At 37.5% G+C, this 16,645-nt stretch overlaps 1 protein-coding gene across 1 annotated transcript in view; it reads left to right on the top strand.

The window, feature by feature from the left end:
- The window catches only part of Tfec (transcription factor EC), a 169,671-nt gene that overhangs the window by 29,630 nt on the left and 123,396 nt on the right, over positions 1-16,645 (top strand). Inside the window, exons 2-3 of the mRNA XM_060373741.1 lie at positions 14,245-14,298; positions 15,178-15,429. Of these exons, the coding sequence (XP_060229724.1) occupies positions 15,232-15,429 (198 nt within the window). The 5' untranslated portion in view covers positions 14,245-14,298; positions 15,178-15,231. The remainder of the gene's footprint in view (positions 1-14,244; positions 14,299-15,177; positions 15,430-16,645) is intronic.

Genomic DNA, 16,645 nt, shown 5'->3' with positions numbered 1-16,645 from the left:
ATATTCCACTGAAAAGAATTTTCATATTTATCTTTTCTTTAATAGCTTTATATCAAAATTATACCTCTTCGATCAAGAAACCTTGGGCTATTTAATCGGTTTTTCTTACATTTTTGTGGACTTGTTACTTTTTTATTTTTTAAATTATGGGCATGCATTTGTGTAGGCCTATGTGCACATGAGGAAGAGCAGTTTCCCTTGAAGGCCAGTGTCTGGCATTACATCCTCTGCAGCTGGAGTTGCAAGCACTTGTGGTGAACTGAATGGAGTGGGTGCTGGGAGCCAAACGTAAACAGTGCAGGAGCTGCATAAACTCTTACCACTGAGCCATTTCTCTAGCCCTAGGGCTTGCTGCTCTTTAGCGCAACTAAGTAATTGACTTATCTGTATTCCCAACAAGTCTGGAATAACGTCTTTGCCATTGTGGGCCTTCAGTATTCCTAAAGGTGTGACACTAAGGATGAACTGCATAATACCCAATATACAAATTTAGGAATTACCACAAGATCCTCTATTATTTGCTATTCACATTTCTGTTTATATTCCGGCATACAACAAACGGTGATTGATATCTAGTATATCTCATCTTTGTTTACCTCCACAATGCCTTGCAGATATCCTGCTCTTTTGTTGTGAAACAGTAATCTATGTACATATATATCATATAAATTAATAATTATTCTTCTATGACTCCTTTAAAAATGTCAGAAAAATCGGGGAAAACTTTTCCATTGGTAATAGATCTTTTCTTTCCTCAAGACAGAATCAGTTGCTCCCCTTAAAAATAGTCTATTTATTTTACTGGAGACATACTTATAAAGCTACTTACAGTTGCACTAGAAATAGAATTCTGGCGTCACTTAATGAGACTTTTTTTTCCCAAATTCACATTACTTATTCTGCAGACTTTTTCACTTAAGCAGATTATTTAATATTTTATTTGTTTTATTATTCACATTTTTGGGGGTAAAATATTTCCATTCATATTCCAAGTTGGCTGACTAATATGCCAGAGTTGGAGTGCACAGAAGTTTCTGAGAGGGCAGCTGCCTAATGTGTGTGTAATTCACACCGCTGAACCGTGCTTGCTGCTGCTTCCCAGGAAGGCAAGTTAACAATTCACCAGTTGTCTAGTGACAAGGCCAAAGCCAGACCAGCTTCCCCCCATCTCTGTCTCTGGACCTAAAGCAAATACATCCCTTGAAAGCTTTTCTAATTGTGGTCTATGGTTCATTCTGAAATTCACTTAAATGTATCTTAGCACTTGGGAGATGCTTTTCTATTTAATTTGCCAAAAGTATCTTACATGGTACTGTACTTTACCATTTCCGTAGTTTTCTTCTTTCCTTGTTAGTCACCAATCTGAACTGGAGAATAGTTATGGTTAAGAGCAGTGAGATGGCAATTTAAAAACTAGTAATAGAGTTGGTCAATATACTAGCAACCGCGAAGCATGGGGTTATATCAGCTAAGACCAGGCTTAAGGCAGATGATGCAGGCTCTCCACTTAAGCCTTCACGGGGAGTTGATATAAGGAAAATGATGCTTGAAAACACTTATGCCAGGCAAGACACATAAAGGCTATTCTAAAAGATGGATAAACTCAGAATGGCAGAGCAGACAGCTAATTGAAAGCATTAAAATAAAGGTAAGTACAAACAAAATGCATTTGTGAAAATTTGAAAATATAAACTAGGAGACACTAAAATTAAAGGCAAAAGAAAGGAGAACTTGAAATCAAGGGATGAAAATAGAAGCTTTACCTTCCTTTCTGTGGAACAAGCCCCAACTCTGAATTTTAATACTCGGTCAAGTGCAGTTCTCCTGCCGAGACCACTAGGTGGGGATCTTCGTCAGTCATTAATGTGAATTTTTCAAAGATAAATTCAGCAATAGTAAAGGGGGAAAAACTCCTTAAGTTTTGTTTCATGCAATCCTGGAAATTTAACATCCAGGGCTATGGCTATGTATCTGTAAACATTTCCCCATCTCTTTTATTCCTTAGGGTAAGACTCACAGGTAAGAGAGAAGATGAAGGGAAACACCCAGACATTTAGATGTTAGTTTTTGTGGTTTTATTTTTGCTCATTGACATTTCCAAGCCTGGTCAAGGCTGGCCTTAATACATGATATTGACTAGAAATACCTTGTACTCGCTCCAGTGTTGACCATGGTGAGCTGACTAGGAGAGAGGGCCACAAGCAGTGTGGCTGAAGGATCAGTCAAGTGTAGTCACCTGAGATTACTGTGACACTGAGTACCTCAGCCACACTCCAGGACAGGCTATGTGCTCCAGCAGTTAATCAACACAAAATGGACCCTACAATATTCTGTGCACCCTTTGCTATTGTTTTGTTTTGTTGGCTTTTAAAGAGAGAGAGAAAGAGACAGAAAGGGAGAGAGAGAGATGGAGAGACAGAGGGAGGAAGGGAGAGAAAGGGAGAACATGAAAGTGGACAGAGAGATGGGGAGGAAGATCTGGGAGGACTTGGAGGGGAAAGAATAGGATTAAAATATATTGTATGAAAAAATAAAAAATGTAGAAAGTATAACTGGAATGCTATACTTTTTAAAAAGTTTTATTTGTGCTTACTCCTGCTTTTAGTGCTGTTGCTTGTGTCTCCCATCTCTTGCCGCACATTATTGATCTCATGTACTTGTCACTTCCCTTCACCCTAGAACTGTCTTCTACTTTGAGCTATGGTGAGTGCAAAGCAAAGCCTCGAATTACTTCCTTTGCATTCAGCAAACCTACCTGGCAGGTGAGAAGGGAAAATTCATGAAAGGACCTGCCTACAAATATTTGAAGAAATGACTAAGGAATAAATGAGTGAGCATCTTAATTTAATTCAGGTCTTTGTCCCAGAATATTGAACGACTGTTTCCATAGCAATGTTTTAAACATATAACATGGTCCCTTGAGCCCCATTGGGAAGAAATAAAAGACACCTCAATCAACATGGCTCAGGATGATCTGTAGAGAAATGCTTTCTGAGTTCCAAACATTTAACTTACCAATGAACTTTTGTTAACCTGTGATGTTAGGAAAAGTTCTTTTAAAGTGAACTAATACCAAGTTCATAAAAGTCATCTTTGAGGTGCCTCGTCATACAACATGTAATTAACAGCAGAGGCTTACAGCACAAACAGGGTTCTGATCTATCCACATAGTTTTTAATGCGAAGCTTCTTAATGATCTTTAATAAACCCCTGCAATTGTAACAACAATTACAACTTCAAGGGCTTCAGCAAGGCTGGAGGTTCCTTCTTAATTTATTTCCAACAGCTCCCTTTAGAGAAGAAATTGTGAGTACCTTGATAGAGCTATACATTTGTTACCTGTTCTGAAAATTAGATTGTCAATTCTTTCTTTAATAGAAGAAAGGGAGGTTATTTCCTTTCCTCCCAATAGCTACATTTTAATGAATTTTTTATTTTACTGATTTATTCTTGACTGTCTTTTTCTTTCCATTTGACCTTTTGGGCCAATCAGGGCTTTTAGCCAAGGATCAAAGAAATCTGAGTCCTGGCTTAGGCAAATCCCAGACTCATTTCTTTTACCTGATTTCCCTGCCTTATCTTTGCCTGACAAAGATAATCATCACATAATATTAATCACTTGGAACCCTGACCTCTGAAATAGTTTGTAAAGCAAAATTTCTGAGCAGCAAGTCAATACATTTTAATGCTGAATGCTACCACCCTTAAAACAGCAAAGGGCTTTTATTTATTTTCTTAAACTGAAATCCACATAACGTGAAACGTCACAATCTTAATCATCCTAAATTGAGTAATTCATTCACTTCCAGCACATTCATATGGAAGCACAACTATGAAATAGGATCACTATCTATGTCTGCCTATCCATCCATCCATCTATCTATCTATCTATCTATCTATCTATCTATCTATCTATCTATCTATCCATCCATCCATCTACCTACCTATCTAACTATCTCTATTTCACCTATATTTACAATATATATTAATTATGTATTGATTATGGATGAGTGATGAGAAGTGTATCTTTAGGCAATCTTGTTATTGTGTGAACATTACAATGTATACTCTCCCAAAATAAGATTTCTATATAGGCTTCTAGTTGGACTACTATCATATAAGTGGTCCGCCACTGACTGAGACATCAGTGTGCAATATACGTTATAATTCTAGAGCATTTCCACCACCAGAAAAGGAACCTGTGTGCCCATTAGCAGACATTCCCCATTTCTCCCTCCTCCCGGCTCCTGACAATTACTAACCTGCTCTTTTCCTCTGTGTTTGCATATTCTCATTATTTTGGATATGTTGTGTTTTTTTGCAATATGAGGTCACAGATGGCTTCTGTGTCTGGTTTCTTTCACTTCATATAATCTCTTCAAGCTCCATTTATGGTACAACATATGTCCTTACTTTGTTCTTTGTTATGTTTAATAATAGCCATTACAAGTATACGCTATATTTGCTTGTCTGTCCATCTGTTGGTGGAGCTCCTGGGATTATTTCAACTGTTGGCCATTATGAACATTGTTGCTATGAACATTTGCATCTGAGCTCTTGTTTGAATACTTAGTGCCAATTTTATTTGTTATACACCTCAAAAGAGAATTTTTGAGTCATGTGGTGAGTCTCTCGGTTTTTGAGAAAACATATTTTCACATTTGCTAATATGGAAAAATGGCATCGTCATTAAGCTTATTTATTAGGTAAGAGTGAACAATTTAACGATATTTGTATGAAATACATTGGAGTGATATAGTAATCTATTATCTTATTTTCTTTTCATCAGCATTTGCAGACCCTAAGTAAGTTACTTAGACAATGCAGAAAACATCAGTAGCATTTCTTTAATCAAATTTATTAAAGCATGACTCTCTATTCTGTGCTTACCTTTAAAATTATTCCTTGGACTCCAACCGTGCATCAAGACTTATTATGGGGCCTAGAAATATAGAGAAAAAGACAAAAAGGATTTTGCCAGAGTGAAACTGCATTTAGGAAAGGAAATTATTTTACATAGTGACAAAGCTGTGAAAAAAGACAAAAAAAGCTGGTGGATGGTTTTATCCTAGGGTAAAAGAGAATGCTCAAATTCTAGTGTGTGTATGTGATAAATATCGTTGAAATGCAGATTTGAATAAAAGCTCATGAGATTCATAAACATGAACATTCAGGAACGTGAGCTTCCATCTCACGCAGAGCACCACGATACAGTGGGTGAGCCTTGCCAAGGTAGGGGCTCCTTAGGAAGAGGAATATGTGCCTATCAGGGACAGGCCAAGGAAATGTCCGAAGTAAGAAAGGTCCGCAGAGGGAAAACAGAGGTCGTCAGGATTCTGTAGGAGACAAAGGTTTGATAATGGAAAAGACATTGAATAGGAACTTGTTTTCCCTGACATTCAAGGCCATACAAATACAGCACAAGGGAGAACTCCTTTGACTTCCTACCAGCACAAATGAGAGTTCATTTCTAGACCAGGCCCTTCACAGCAACACTTTTCCCACAAATAAATAGATGAATGTCATTTTTTCAGAGCTCCATTTTTCCTTTAAGCTTTAGCTTCTTTTGTTTGTGAGCCTTACGGTTTTCACTTAACATTTTGAACATTTCTTATGGATTTAACCATGTTGAAAGCCAGAATAATATATCAATTTATACTTAGAAATTCCCGCATTTATATAATGCCTATTGTTTAAATTATTTGGAGGTAGCATCTGTAAACAAGTCATAGATGTCTTTTCACAAATCTAATGTTAGAACACCAATTAACTCTTAAAAATAAAATTTAAAATATAGTGACATGGTTTGGATGACCAAACTTAAATTAACCTCTGAAAACATAAAATTGTATTTTAATTTGTGTTAATACAATCAAGAAATATTTTCACCCATATTTTCACCATTTTTTTTCTTGCATCAACTGTACAATCATCAGTATTATTAGTTTTTAATTTTTAATGAAGTACATTTTAAATACCACATAATTCATTTGTAAACTGGACAAATGGCTGTTTTAGGAATAAAACACACTTTTAAGTTTCTTATGATTAAAATTTTTCAATCTTTCCTTACTTTCAATCCTCTCTGTTTTTCTTTTTTTCTTTTTTTTTTTTTTTCAATGCAAAAACTGTGTAGCCCAGGCTGGCCTCGAACTCGTGATCCTCCTGCCTCTGCCTCCTTCAGCAAATCCTACCGGTGTGCGCCACCACAACCGGCTCTCTCTGTTTTCCTTATGCGATTGCTTGAGTAATTTACAATCAATAATTGTATTCTTTTAATTTTTTCTCTATTTTAAACTAGTTTTAATTGCTATTATTTCCCCTTACCTATTGCATTGTCCAAATTCATATTGCTTTTTTATGTTTGCTAATATTAATTTGCTATGTTATTTAGAATGTGTCTTGAGGTCAAGTTGCTCTGTATTTACACTTTCTATCTAATAAGTTAACTTTGATTATCGATTTTTTTTAGCTTTTTCACTTCATAACAATGAGAAGCATTAACATGTAGGATTTTTGAAGACGATAATACATGAAGTGCACAGCAAAGTGTTCTATGTGTGGAAAATGTTGATGCTTTCCCACCACGCTCTGAAGCCCTGTGCTCGTCAGGAAATATTAAGTTTTTCTGAAAGGAGAGGGACAAATAGTGGAACTGGGGGAAAGGGGATGTGTGTGGGGACGGGATGTGCTGGGGAACACTGGGATAAATGTAGGCAGCTACTGTGAGGGATAGAGGGAAGGGAAACTGGTCCGGGTGTATTCAACACAAAACGAAAAAGGAGTAATACATAGTAGCATACTTGTCCTGCTGTTTAGTTATTATAGTTTTTCATTAAGTATCTTTTCTAGAATCTTTGAACTAGATTTTACCTACCTTTCCTATACAAATTCTTTTTTTTTTTTTTTGTGCTGCCTTCTGTACCTGACATCCTATTCATGTCAGCCCAGAAGTAAAGCTGTAGTATTAAGAACCTCCAGAGAATCTTTCTAAGTCTTCTCTGACATTCCCAACAATACCCCTTTTATTATATGGAGCCATAAATTCTTAATTTCAAATTAAGTTCCTCTTACAGTAGCTTTGGACATGAGGGTACTGCAGTCTTTTGGGTTTGTGTTTGTTGGAGGAAAGTGCATACCTAATTTATTTTAGTCAAAGCAGTAGAAAAACACTGGATAGGTTAATAGTCATAGGCCAAATGTAGGTAGTAAACCATGATGGTTTAAAGTAAACACAAAACAAGTTCCATGTTTGTTGCTGTTTTATGTGCATATGTGTCTATAATTTTTTTTCATTTTGTTTTGTTTGACATATTTTATCTTTTTTTGGTTTGTTTTGTAGAGGAATTTTAATACAGCAACATGGCTACTCTAATCACATCCAAAGACTTACTAGGTCTGTGTGATCTGGTTGAAATGCAAACATGCCACAAACCTTGAATCCCTCTGGCTGGAATACAGACACACCCTTAGTATAAACCTTTAATCCCAAACAATGACACCTAAATGAGAGACAAAGTGGCAAATCGCAGAAGGATTTGAAAGAATGAGTCAGAGATATGATACACCCAACTCTCACAAGAACAAACAGAAACGAGAGTCTACTTAAGCTCAGCAAGGAAGAAAAAATAAGTTCAGTCAGTTGGAAGTCAGTACAGTGGAGCTGAATTCCTTCCTGAGTTCACTTCAGAGAGGAGGCAGTTTTTACCAGGACAGGTTTACAGACACAGATTGCAGAAAGAACAAGCTAGACACAGGTGAAGACAGAATGAGCTAGAGAATGAGAAGGAGCCAGAAGCTTACAACAAATTGCCAGAATTAGTTTGAGGCCAACCAGAGCAATTCAGTCAGAAACTGAGAGAATCCATTTTGAATTAATCAGCTTGGCGAGGAGTTTAGTGACATGGTTTGGATGACCAAACTTAAATTAACCTTTTCTGTCCCTTCGAACCCCTTTCTTTGGATCTTCTCTAAGCTTTCAACTTTCAAGATGGATTCTTCTAACATCTCCATTTGATCTCTTTGACGACTGAAGAGATGGCTCAGTCCACAGAGTGCCTGCAGACCTAAATTGGGCTCCCTAGCACCCATGTCAAAACTAGGTGTTGTGGAATTACATCTACGAAAACAGCTCTGGGACATAGGTCAGAATAGTTGAGTTGAACCAGCCAGCCAAAGTTCAGAAAGAGCTTGTTGAGCTTATTTTGCAGTAAGCCTCCAAGATGACAATTATATCAGGTGAATAAAAGTTACTTTTATAGGTTCCAGATGTGGAGATGGGGGGGAGGGAGAAAAATGATCAAAATAAATTATATGAAAAAGAAATTTAAAAAAATTAAATACTTCATTAGGAAAATAAGCCAGCATGAAATTGATTGATCAAAGCAAATTCTTCTTGATGCATGCAAAATGCTATTTTTACAGATAAAATGGAGCACAGAGGTTGAGCTGAAGACCTTAATAAAAAGGGATCAGTTTAATTATTTTAATATTTGCAAACATTATACAGTTCAAACATTTGAACACAAGGAAAGAAATAATACAAAGGAAACTTTCAGTGTTTTAAAATATGTATACTTCTCTGTTAGAATGACCATCTGTACTGCCATAAAATGACTGTGCAGACTGGGTAAGCGAGATCTCTCTTTTTGTCCAAAATCTAAGCATTTGTTAATTTTTTTCCCTTGGAGCTATGACTTTGGCATGCCATAGGTTAAATAAAGTTCAACTCCAAATGAAAAGTAAAAATCAGTTGATCTTTTAGTGTTAAAGGGGCAAAATACTTATAATTTTAGATGCTTTTAGTACTCCAATAACTCGTTTTTTTTTTTTTAAGTTTTCTCTCAACTGAGAATTTTCATACCAGTGGTTCCCATAATATATACGAGTACCTCAGGGGCATTTTGAAGGGGAAAAGAAGAAAATTTAACATATTTTAAGATACAACCTTGCCTCTATTGGGTCTTTCATGGTTCTTAGGAAAGGAATGGTGTGGCTAACCACAAGACTGAGTTTTTTACATTTAATTTTTCAGCAGTCAATTGTAGCAAAGTTTTCCTGCAAAGTATACCCTGATTCTGTTGTTGGTTCATTCTTCACTTCGGTCTGAAAAACACAGACTTGTGATTATTTTACAGCATTCTTCTTTCTTCTTTCCTGGGGAAGGGTTAAAAGCTACCAAGACAGTTTATCAGTTAGTTTGAGTTCAAGAGCTCCACATTTCTGGGAACCACCACCTTCTTTAGGTGGCTTCAAGGAGTGTTGGTTGAAAGGCTTGCCTGTGATGGTTGAGGCACTCAGTTCAATTCATACTTAAGCTGTTGCTACTCATGCTGAACATCTTCTGAGTTAAAAAGTATCACACGCATCAACAATAAAACAGAAGATCACCCAGTTAACTCAAACAAATATTAACAGGGGTGTAAAAAAATCATTGTTGTTTGAGTGATGAGATGGTATTATACCTGTGGGTGGCATAAACACTGGCTATGTTCTGTTAAGGGTGGAGACTCTTTTGAACATCCTGTGTAATTCTCCAAAACACAATCTCTCATAGTCAAGAAGATTAGGTAAAGAGTAGGTTGACAACCTCTCAATAGTTCCTGGGACAAATTATATCCAATAGATTTCTTTGACATGTAATTTATTTATGGTTCCAAAAGGAAGGTAATTTCCTGCATACATTTTTGTCTTAGTTACTATTCTATCTCTGTGAAGAGACACTATGACCAAGGCTACTCTTAGAAAAGAATGCATTTAGTTGGGGGCTTGCTTACAGGTTTAGAGGGTTAGTCCAATTCATCATGGCAGAAAACAAACAGGTATGGTACTGAAGCAGAAAATAAGAGCTTTACCTTTTGATCTGCAGGCAGCAGGAGAGAGATATACACACACAGGGTCTACCTTGGGCTTTTGAAAGCTCAAAGCTAGCCCCAGTGGCACACATCCTCCAACAAGGCCACACCTCCTAATCCTTCTCAAACAGTTCCATCAACTGGGGATCAAGTGTTCAAACAGGTTAAGCTTATAGAGACCATTCTCATTCAAACTACATCTTTGCTAGAGACAAGAAAAGGCATAGATACCTCATGAAGTGCCATGTACTCCAGATTATGAAAAGTTGCTCATCTCCCTCCTCTTTGCATAAAAAGATGCCAATTGTAGTTATTTGAATAGGCCAGAAAGAAACAAATTTTTACCATTGTGGTACACAATTCTCTGTTTTTAAGGAAACATGTTTCTTTGTGAATATATTAGTGGACAATTTTCCCCTGAGTTACAGAATTGTACTGGCAGAAAAATCTTTCTGTGATGAATGATAAACCTTTGTAAAAACAAAAGCTTATTGTCATCTGTACTGATCAAGCCAAAGAGCCTGGAGGGTGAAGAGTCAGTAGACCTTTCCAGTGAGATCCTACCTGAGATTCTATACATTTGGAGGTGTGTTCTTATTTGCTCATCTATAGGATAGTGGATGCTGTTAATTTAGAGCTGTAAGAAGCCTTACTTACTATACAGAAAACAGTGAACTCTAAGGCCCCTTTCACTGTTGAAATTCTGTCTCTGCTTTATGTGCTTCAAAGTCACTGAGGCTGTGCTTGAACACTCCAACTTACCAAAAGCGTGCAGTCTGCATCAGCAATTTCCATTGGTAGATCACTCTAATTGTTAGATCTTTCTGCCTTTTCTCCAGTCTGAATTTTATCACCCTGTGATTTCTGCTCTTAGGTTTTAGTTTGGTTTCATGGGGAAACGTTAAAATAAATCTACTTCCTCTTCATATGAGTAAAGTATTAAGTATTTCAAGACAGCTGTCACATCTCCCATCCAGTTCTTCTGTGCCATTTTTTAAGTGATGCTATTCTAAATCTGCCCAGCTTGGTTCTCCTTTCCCATTTGTTTAACCAAATCTCTAGCATGTTTATTTTATAATCCTGAACCAGGAACTGAAATATTTTAAACACATTATTTTATTTAAATCCTAATGCTGACCTTGAAACATACATTTTTTTCCTTAATTGAAATATGGTGTCAATATCATGTTGCTGATTATTAATATTTATTATTGATTTATCTTTTAGTTAAATAGTGGTTATTTATTCCTAAACCAGCTGTATACCCAAATCACTACACAGACACTAGGATTTATTTAATTAACATACAGCTCAATGTTGGAAAATAGTTATTCCATCCTAAACCTCCAAGCCTATATAGTTTTCTCCCATTCAGATTTCCCACATTATACTTGCTTTTAGTCATATCTTAGGTCCGGTTCATCTTTCCTCTTGGTTCTAAGTCCTCTCCTGTCCATTTCCCTCTCAGACTCCTCCCCCTCACTGCCTTCTCCTCCCTCTGGACCAGGATGTCTCACCCTAGTCTCTCCATTGCTCAGCATTTGTTGGTTGTTTTATTGACAATACAGAGAACAAATGGTAGCATGTTTACACAAACTTGAGACAGGTGATACTTAGAATAAACATCACAATGCAATGTCTGGATGGAAACCAGATAGTGGGTAGAGAAATAAATCAGCATTCGAATGAACAAGGGTAAATTCTATACATTCCACAAGAACATTATACCAATAATACCACATAAATGATAATCATAATTTATGTTCATCATGGCTCTAAATAATTGCAAATCTATGTTTGAGTTACCCACCCAATGCTTCCCATGCCTGAGTTTTCCCAGTAAAATGGGAGATTTTAATTTGTTCTACCATTCAGGACTGTTGTCAGTGTTGAATAAATGAATGTATGTAAAGCCCCCAGCCAACCATCTGCCTAAGAAAGAGCATGATAGTTGTGTCTGAAGTGAACAAACCTGTGCCTACTCTCACCTTGCTCTTCACTGCCTCCTGGGGATGATTCCTTTAAGATGGAAGTGGTGCTGAATAGCCTAATGTCTTTCTCATATCTCAATGAAGTTAAGAGAACGGTGTGTGAGAGTGTTTATCTTTTCTGATACATCTGCCTTTATACCATTTCAAATATCCTTTCCCCCATTACATTTAGGTCCTCCTTAGGATCTTTGAAAGTGAGGACCTTAATGTCTTCAACTCTGGCTATTTTGCCTATCACATAATTAACAGCAACTTATGGAGCATGTACTAGGTATCAAATATGATTGTGGGATTACAATATTCAAATGCTTTAAGAACAGGGATAGCCACATTGTGCTGGTATGATAATTCTTATTAAGATAAGAATTCCATATTTACATGTGTGAACTCTATTTTTCCAACTTTGTTTTGGATAGCATGTTCTAAATATACTCTTCAGAGACCTTTGAACATGCTGAACAACACATGGTTGTTGAGACTTTGACTTTGTGTCCACACTTGGCAGGTACTAACTTCTTCAAGTCAGTTTTCTAACTTGGTGTACTTCAGGCAACTTTAAAAGACAAAAGGTTTGAGGCTGTGAATTACTTTCAATATACCAATAAGTGAATTATGAGAAAGATTGTGTTAAACTCTTTTTTCCTTTTTCATTATTATCATTTATTACAATTTATTCAATTTGTGTCCTGGCTGTAGCCCCCTCCCTCAGCTCCTCCCAATTCTACCCTCTCTCTCTCTTCTTCTCTTATGCCCCTCCCCTAGTCCATTGATAGGGGAGGTTCACCTCCCCTTTTATTTGACCCTAGCCTATCAGATCTCATCAGGACTGGTTGCATCATCTTTCTCTGTGGACTGGTAAGGCTGCATCCCCCAGGGGGAGGTGATCAGACCCTTAATCTACTCCTTATGAGAATCAGTTTTAGCAACGTTGAACCTATTAGTTAATTTCACAAGAACTTTTGAGAATTGCCTTTCAGTTCAATATTTCTGAAGATCATGTGAAGAAAATACACGACATACTCCACCTTATAAAATGATGCTCTAATGTTCTAATCAACTATCACAAACTGGGTGGTTTAATGCAAAAGAAACACATTTTTTCTAGTACTAAAGTCCAGAAATAAAAATCAAATAACTGAGGGTTTATAGAGAGAAATGCAGACGTTTCTCCTAGAATAACTAATTTCCTACCTCAGGGGTTTTCTGTGTCTGTGTTCTCTGCATCCTCTTTTCCAGCAACAGAGGTTAAGGACTCTATAGTGTTCTAATACAACCCGATCTGAATCTGTGTAAATAGTACAAGGAAAGGCTCTGTTTCAAAGAAGATATCATTTACGGGTATCAGGTGACAGTGCTTCCACATTCTGTTGGGGGCAGGTAGGGAGGATATAATTCAATCCACAAAAATAAAGGAGAAAACATTAAAGTGAAAGGAAGTAAGTGTTCAGAATGTAAACTTGGGACTTCCTGTATTTACACACTCTCCACTCCACTCCCTTATTTTTTTAGTGAATTCTGTTCTGTTTTCATCCAGTCTTTTTCCGCCTTCCCCTCCTCCCCCACATAATCTCACTATGTAGTTTTGACTAGCCTGAAATTTAGTATACAGTCCAGGCTGCCCTGGAACTTGGGGATCTGCTGGAAATAAGGGAATGTCTCACCATTGTATGGCCAGAATTCATTTTTAAAAATCTATCTGTCTGTCTGTCTGTCTGTCTGTCTGTCTGTCTGTCTATCTATTTGTTTGTCTATCTAGCATCTATCTTTGTATGTGTGTGCACACATGCCATGGTACATGTGTGCAGGTCAGAGGACGACTTGTGGGAGTAAGCGCTCTTTTTTTCAGCATGTGGGTCTGGGGAATTGAATGTACAGTGACCAGCACAGGCCCACATATGCAGATACACACATATGTACAAATAAATGTAATAAAAATAAATCTGTTTTGTTTTTCTTGTAGTCTGCTTGGGGGGATGGGGATTGCAAAAGAGTAAACAGATGTGTGATATATTGCGTGCTTATTGTTATGAGAATAACTTAGCAAAGATGTTGCTAGTGACCAGATTGAAATATTCATTACTACCTCACTGATAATTAGGTATAATTTCCATCTCTTGTTCCCTTACTATCTCACTCCCAGTTGGTTTTTCTTTGCTCTGTAGACCAGGATGGCCTCGAACACATAAAAATCCACCTGCCTTTGTCTTGAAAGTGTCCTGGGATTAAAGATGTGTACCACCACTGCCCAGCTCGTTTCTCTTTGAAGGTACATTTTTATTGTATAGACTGTGCTGAGTTTGGGTACAATCCCTGTCACAATGGGCACCTAATACAGTGCAGCCTTCTAATGATGCATCATGAGTTGAACAGCAATGACTTTTTCTTTTTTGTCTTTGCAGAGTCCTAACGGTGAAATAAATTCCTAGAGAAAAAAAATTAGAAAAGGTGGAAAGGTGGGTACGACATATAAAAAGCAGAGTTTAAACGTGAAGGGTTATTCAAAGATAGAACTTGACAGCATTCTGAATCCCCTAGGGTGTTGGATTAATCTGGTCACTTCACACTGTTACAGTGTCTTACATGGTCCAAGTTTATAAAGACCAGAAGGAAAAAGACGCCTTCTGTATGGAGCGGGGCTTGAATGGCGGTTCGCTAGACACAGTCCTCCAGCGATCCTCATTTCACTTTCATTGCCGTTTAAGAGGTTACCCCGAGAACAGCTCTCCTCGGTCTGGGGGAGATGCGCTGTCCATTGTGGGCTGTTGTTCCTATTTTGTGTTTGTTTCTCCTTTAATGAGGACACAACTTTCATCCGGGGAGCTGTGCGGGTCACTTGTTAGTGTGCTGAAACGCGCCAAGGCACTCCACCAGCTGGAGGTTGTGACTGGTCGTTGAATTATTTTTTGCACAACGAATGGTTTTCCTTTTGACATATTTTAATATACTTGCACACAGAGAGCAAGGGTGGGTGAACAGAAAACAGACTGTTTTATTAACCCAGCAGTCACCTTTGAGGCTTGTGCATGTCCACTTTTTTCCTTGCCTTTGTACATAATCCCAAGAGACTGGTACCCTGGCTTTGCTCAGAATAACAAAGTCAGGCACAAATCTCCAAACACAATTGTTAGCCGAATGCCAACTGTTTCTTCTCATCTTTTTTTTTTTTTTTAACCTAAGCATTAAGAATTGTGTCTTCATGGGCCAACTACAGCCACTAACGAACGAGTCTGTTTTTTATAGATGCCTTCCTACTATTTGGGGCATTTATTTTTTTTTTTATCATGTAACGTGAGGTGCTAAAAGATAATAATTTCTTTGCACATATTTTGCAGAGCACCCTCCGCACACTCAAATCTACTAACAGTAAGAAGAAAAGAAGAAAAAATATGCTAAAAGCTTTAACTGGACCACAATTTCAGCCAAAAGCACAATTAAGAGAAAATGAGCTGAGACTTCCACTCGGTCTGGAATCCAGGGCCCAGCAGACTAAATTTCACATGCGGTTTTCATACAAATCCATGTTGCACAGTCTTTTCCCAGGAAGATCTGAATTTTCTTCAAGTCAGTTACCTTCATTTTCCAAGGTATATATCTATCTACTTCTAGAGCTATACTTTCTAAACAAGCACAGTAGGTAAGTGCCTCTAAAGACCCATGTTTAAAGTGCATTTGAAAGCTGATGAAAAATAGGAATAAACATCCAGGGCCTTGTCCTGGTTTCTTGTAGCGCTTTGCAATCCCCATTAAGTATCTCACTGAGTAGCGCGGAGGTATGAGGGTGAGGATGCATCACTACGTGTGTCTCTTTCCTGTTCTCACCATCTCCACTCTCAGCGTGCTAACAATATGACACACCCCCAATTGATGCTTCCAAGCTTTCTATAGTGTACCAATGACTTCCATGTCACCTTGTTCAATTCTCCAAAGCAATCGATGATGCCTTGTATAGGTAGGAAGATCCTTGACCCCAGGAACTTTAGAAAAGCCCTCTCTGCTGAAATAAGTGGTATTCAGGAGGAATATGTTCTGTAGAATTCTTGACCTGTGTATACTGGTTTTGTGTCACTAGACCGGATCAAGGATTCTTTGGCTGAGCTATTAAAGGTGAAAGACAATTATGCTGAAAAAGAGTTAAGTTTTGGGGTTGTCTTTTGTAGTCTCTGTCTTTGCAGGCAGCGAACATATTGGAAGCAGAATGTTTTGCACTAGGGTGGGAGTTGAGAGCAGTTAGCTTGAGGATGATCCCAGGATTAGTGGTGGGTAGATCACCTGCCAGATGATAGAAGCTAGTGTGTAGGTCACCTCTTCTGCTCTTGGAAGAATTTCTAGAGTTCAGGTTATTTCTCACCTACGACTTTTGAACATAAACATTTAATCATAGTGTTGATCTGTAATTCTAGGGTAAAAGTAGGAAAATAAATACTCAGAAAGGATGATGGTTGTGATGGTGAGACTGCTCAGTACTGTGTGTGAGCTGGGTGGTATCAGAGAAGGCTTAACAGACCCATTTTTAGAAAATACCCAATTAAATTGTCTTTGAGACACTTTTTGTGTACTTTATATCTAGACTTAAACTTTTACTATACCATTAACTTTTTAACACATTTTGAATGAAATTTATTCTAATCAAACATCCAAAAGCCATTGCTTGGATGATAACCCATATGTTTGGTTTACAGTTCTTTCTGACCTTCAGTTTAAACCTTTCTGCTTTGTCTTTATGATTTCTTTCTAAAGCTGTGTTTGAAGTGGGCAAACTTCTGATGGAGAAAGCACATACAGTCCTTAAGTCCATAAAAC

Source organism: Meriones unguiculatus, chromosome 21 (assembly GCF_030254825.1).
Source record: "Meriones unguiculatus strain TT.TT164.6M chromosome 21, Bangor_MerUng_6.1, whole genome shotgun sequence".
Classification (NCBI taxonomy): Eukaryota; Metazoa; Chordata; class Mammalia; order Rodentia; family Muridae; genus Meriones; species Meriones unguiculatus.
This window is presented reverse-complemented; position numbering and strand designations above follow the sequence as displayed.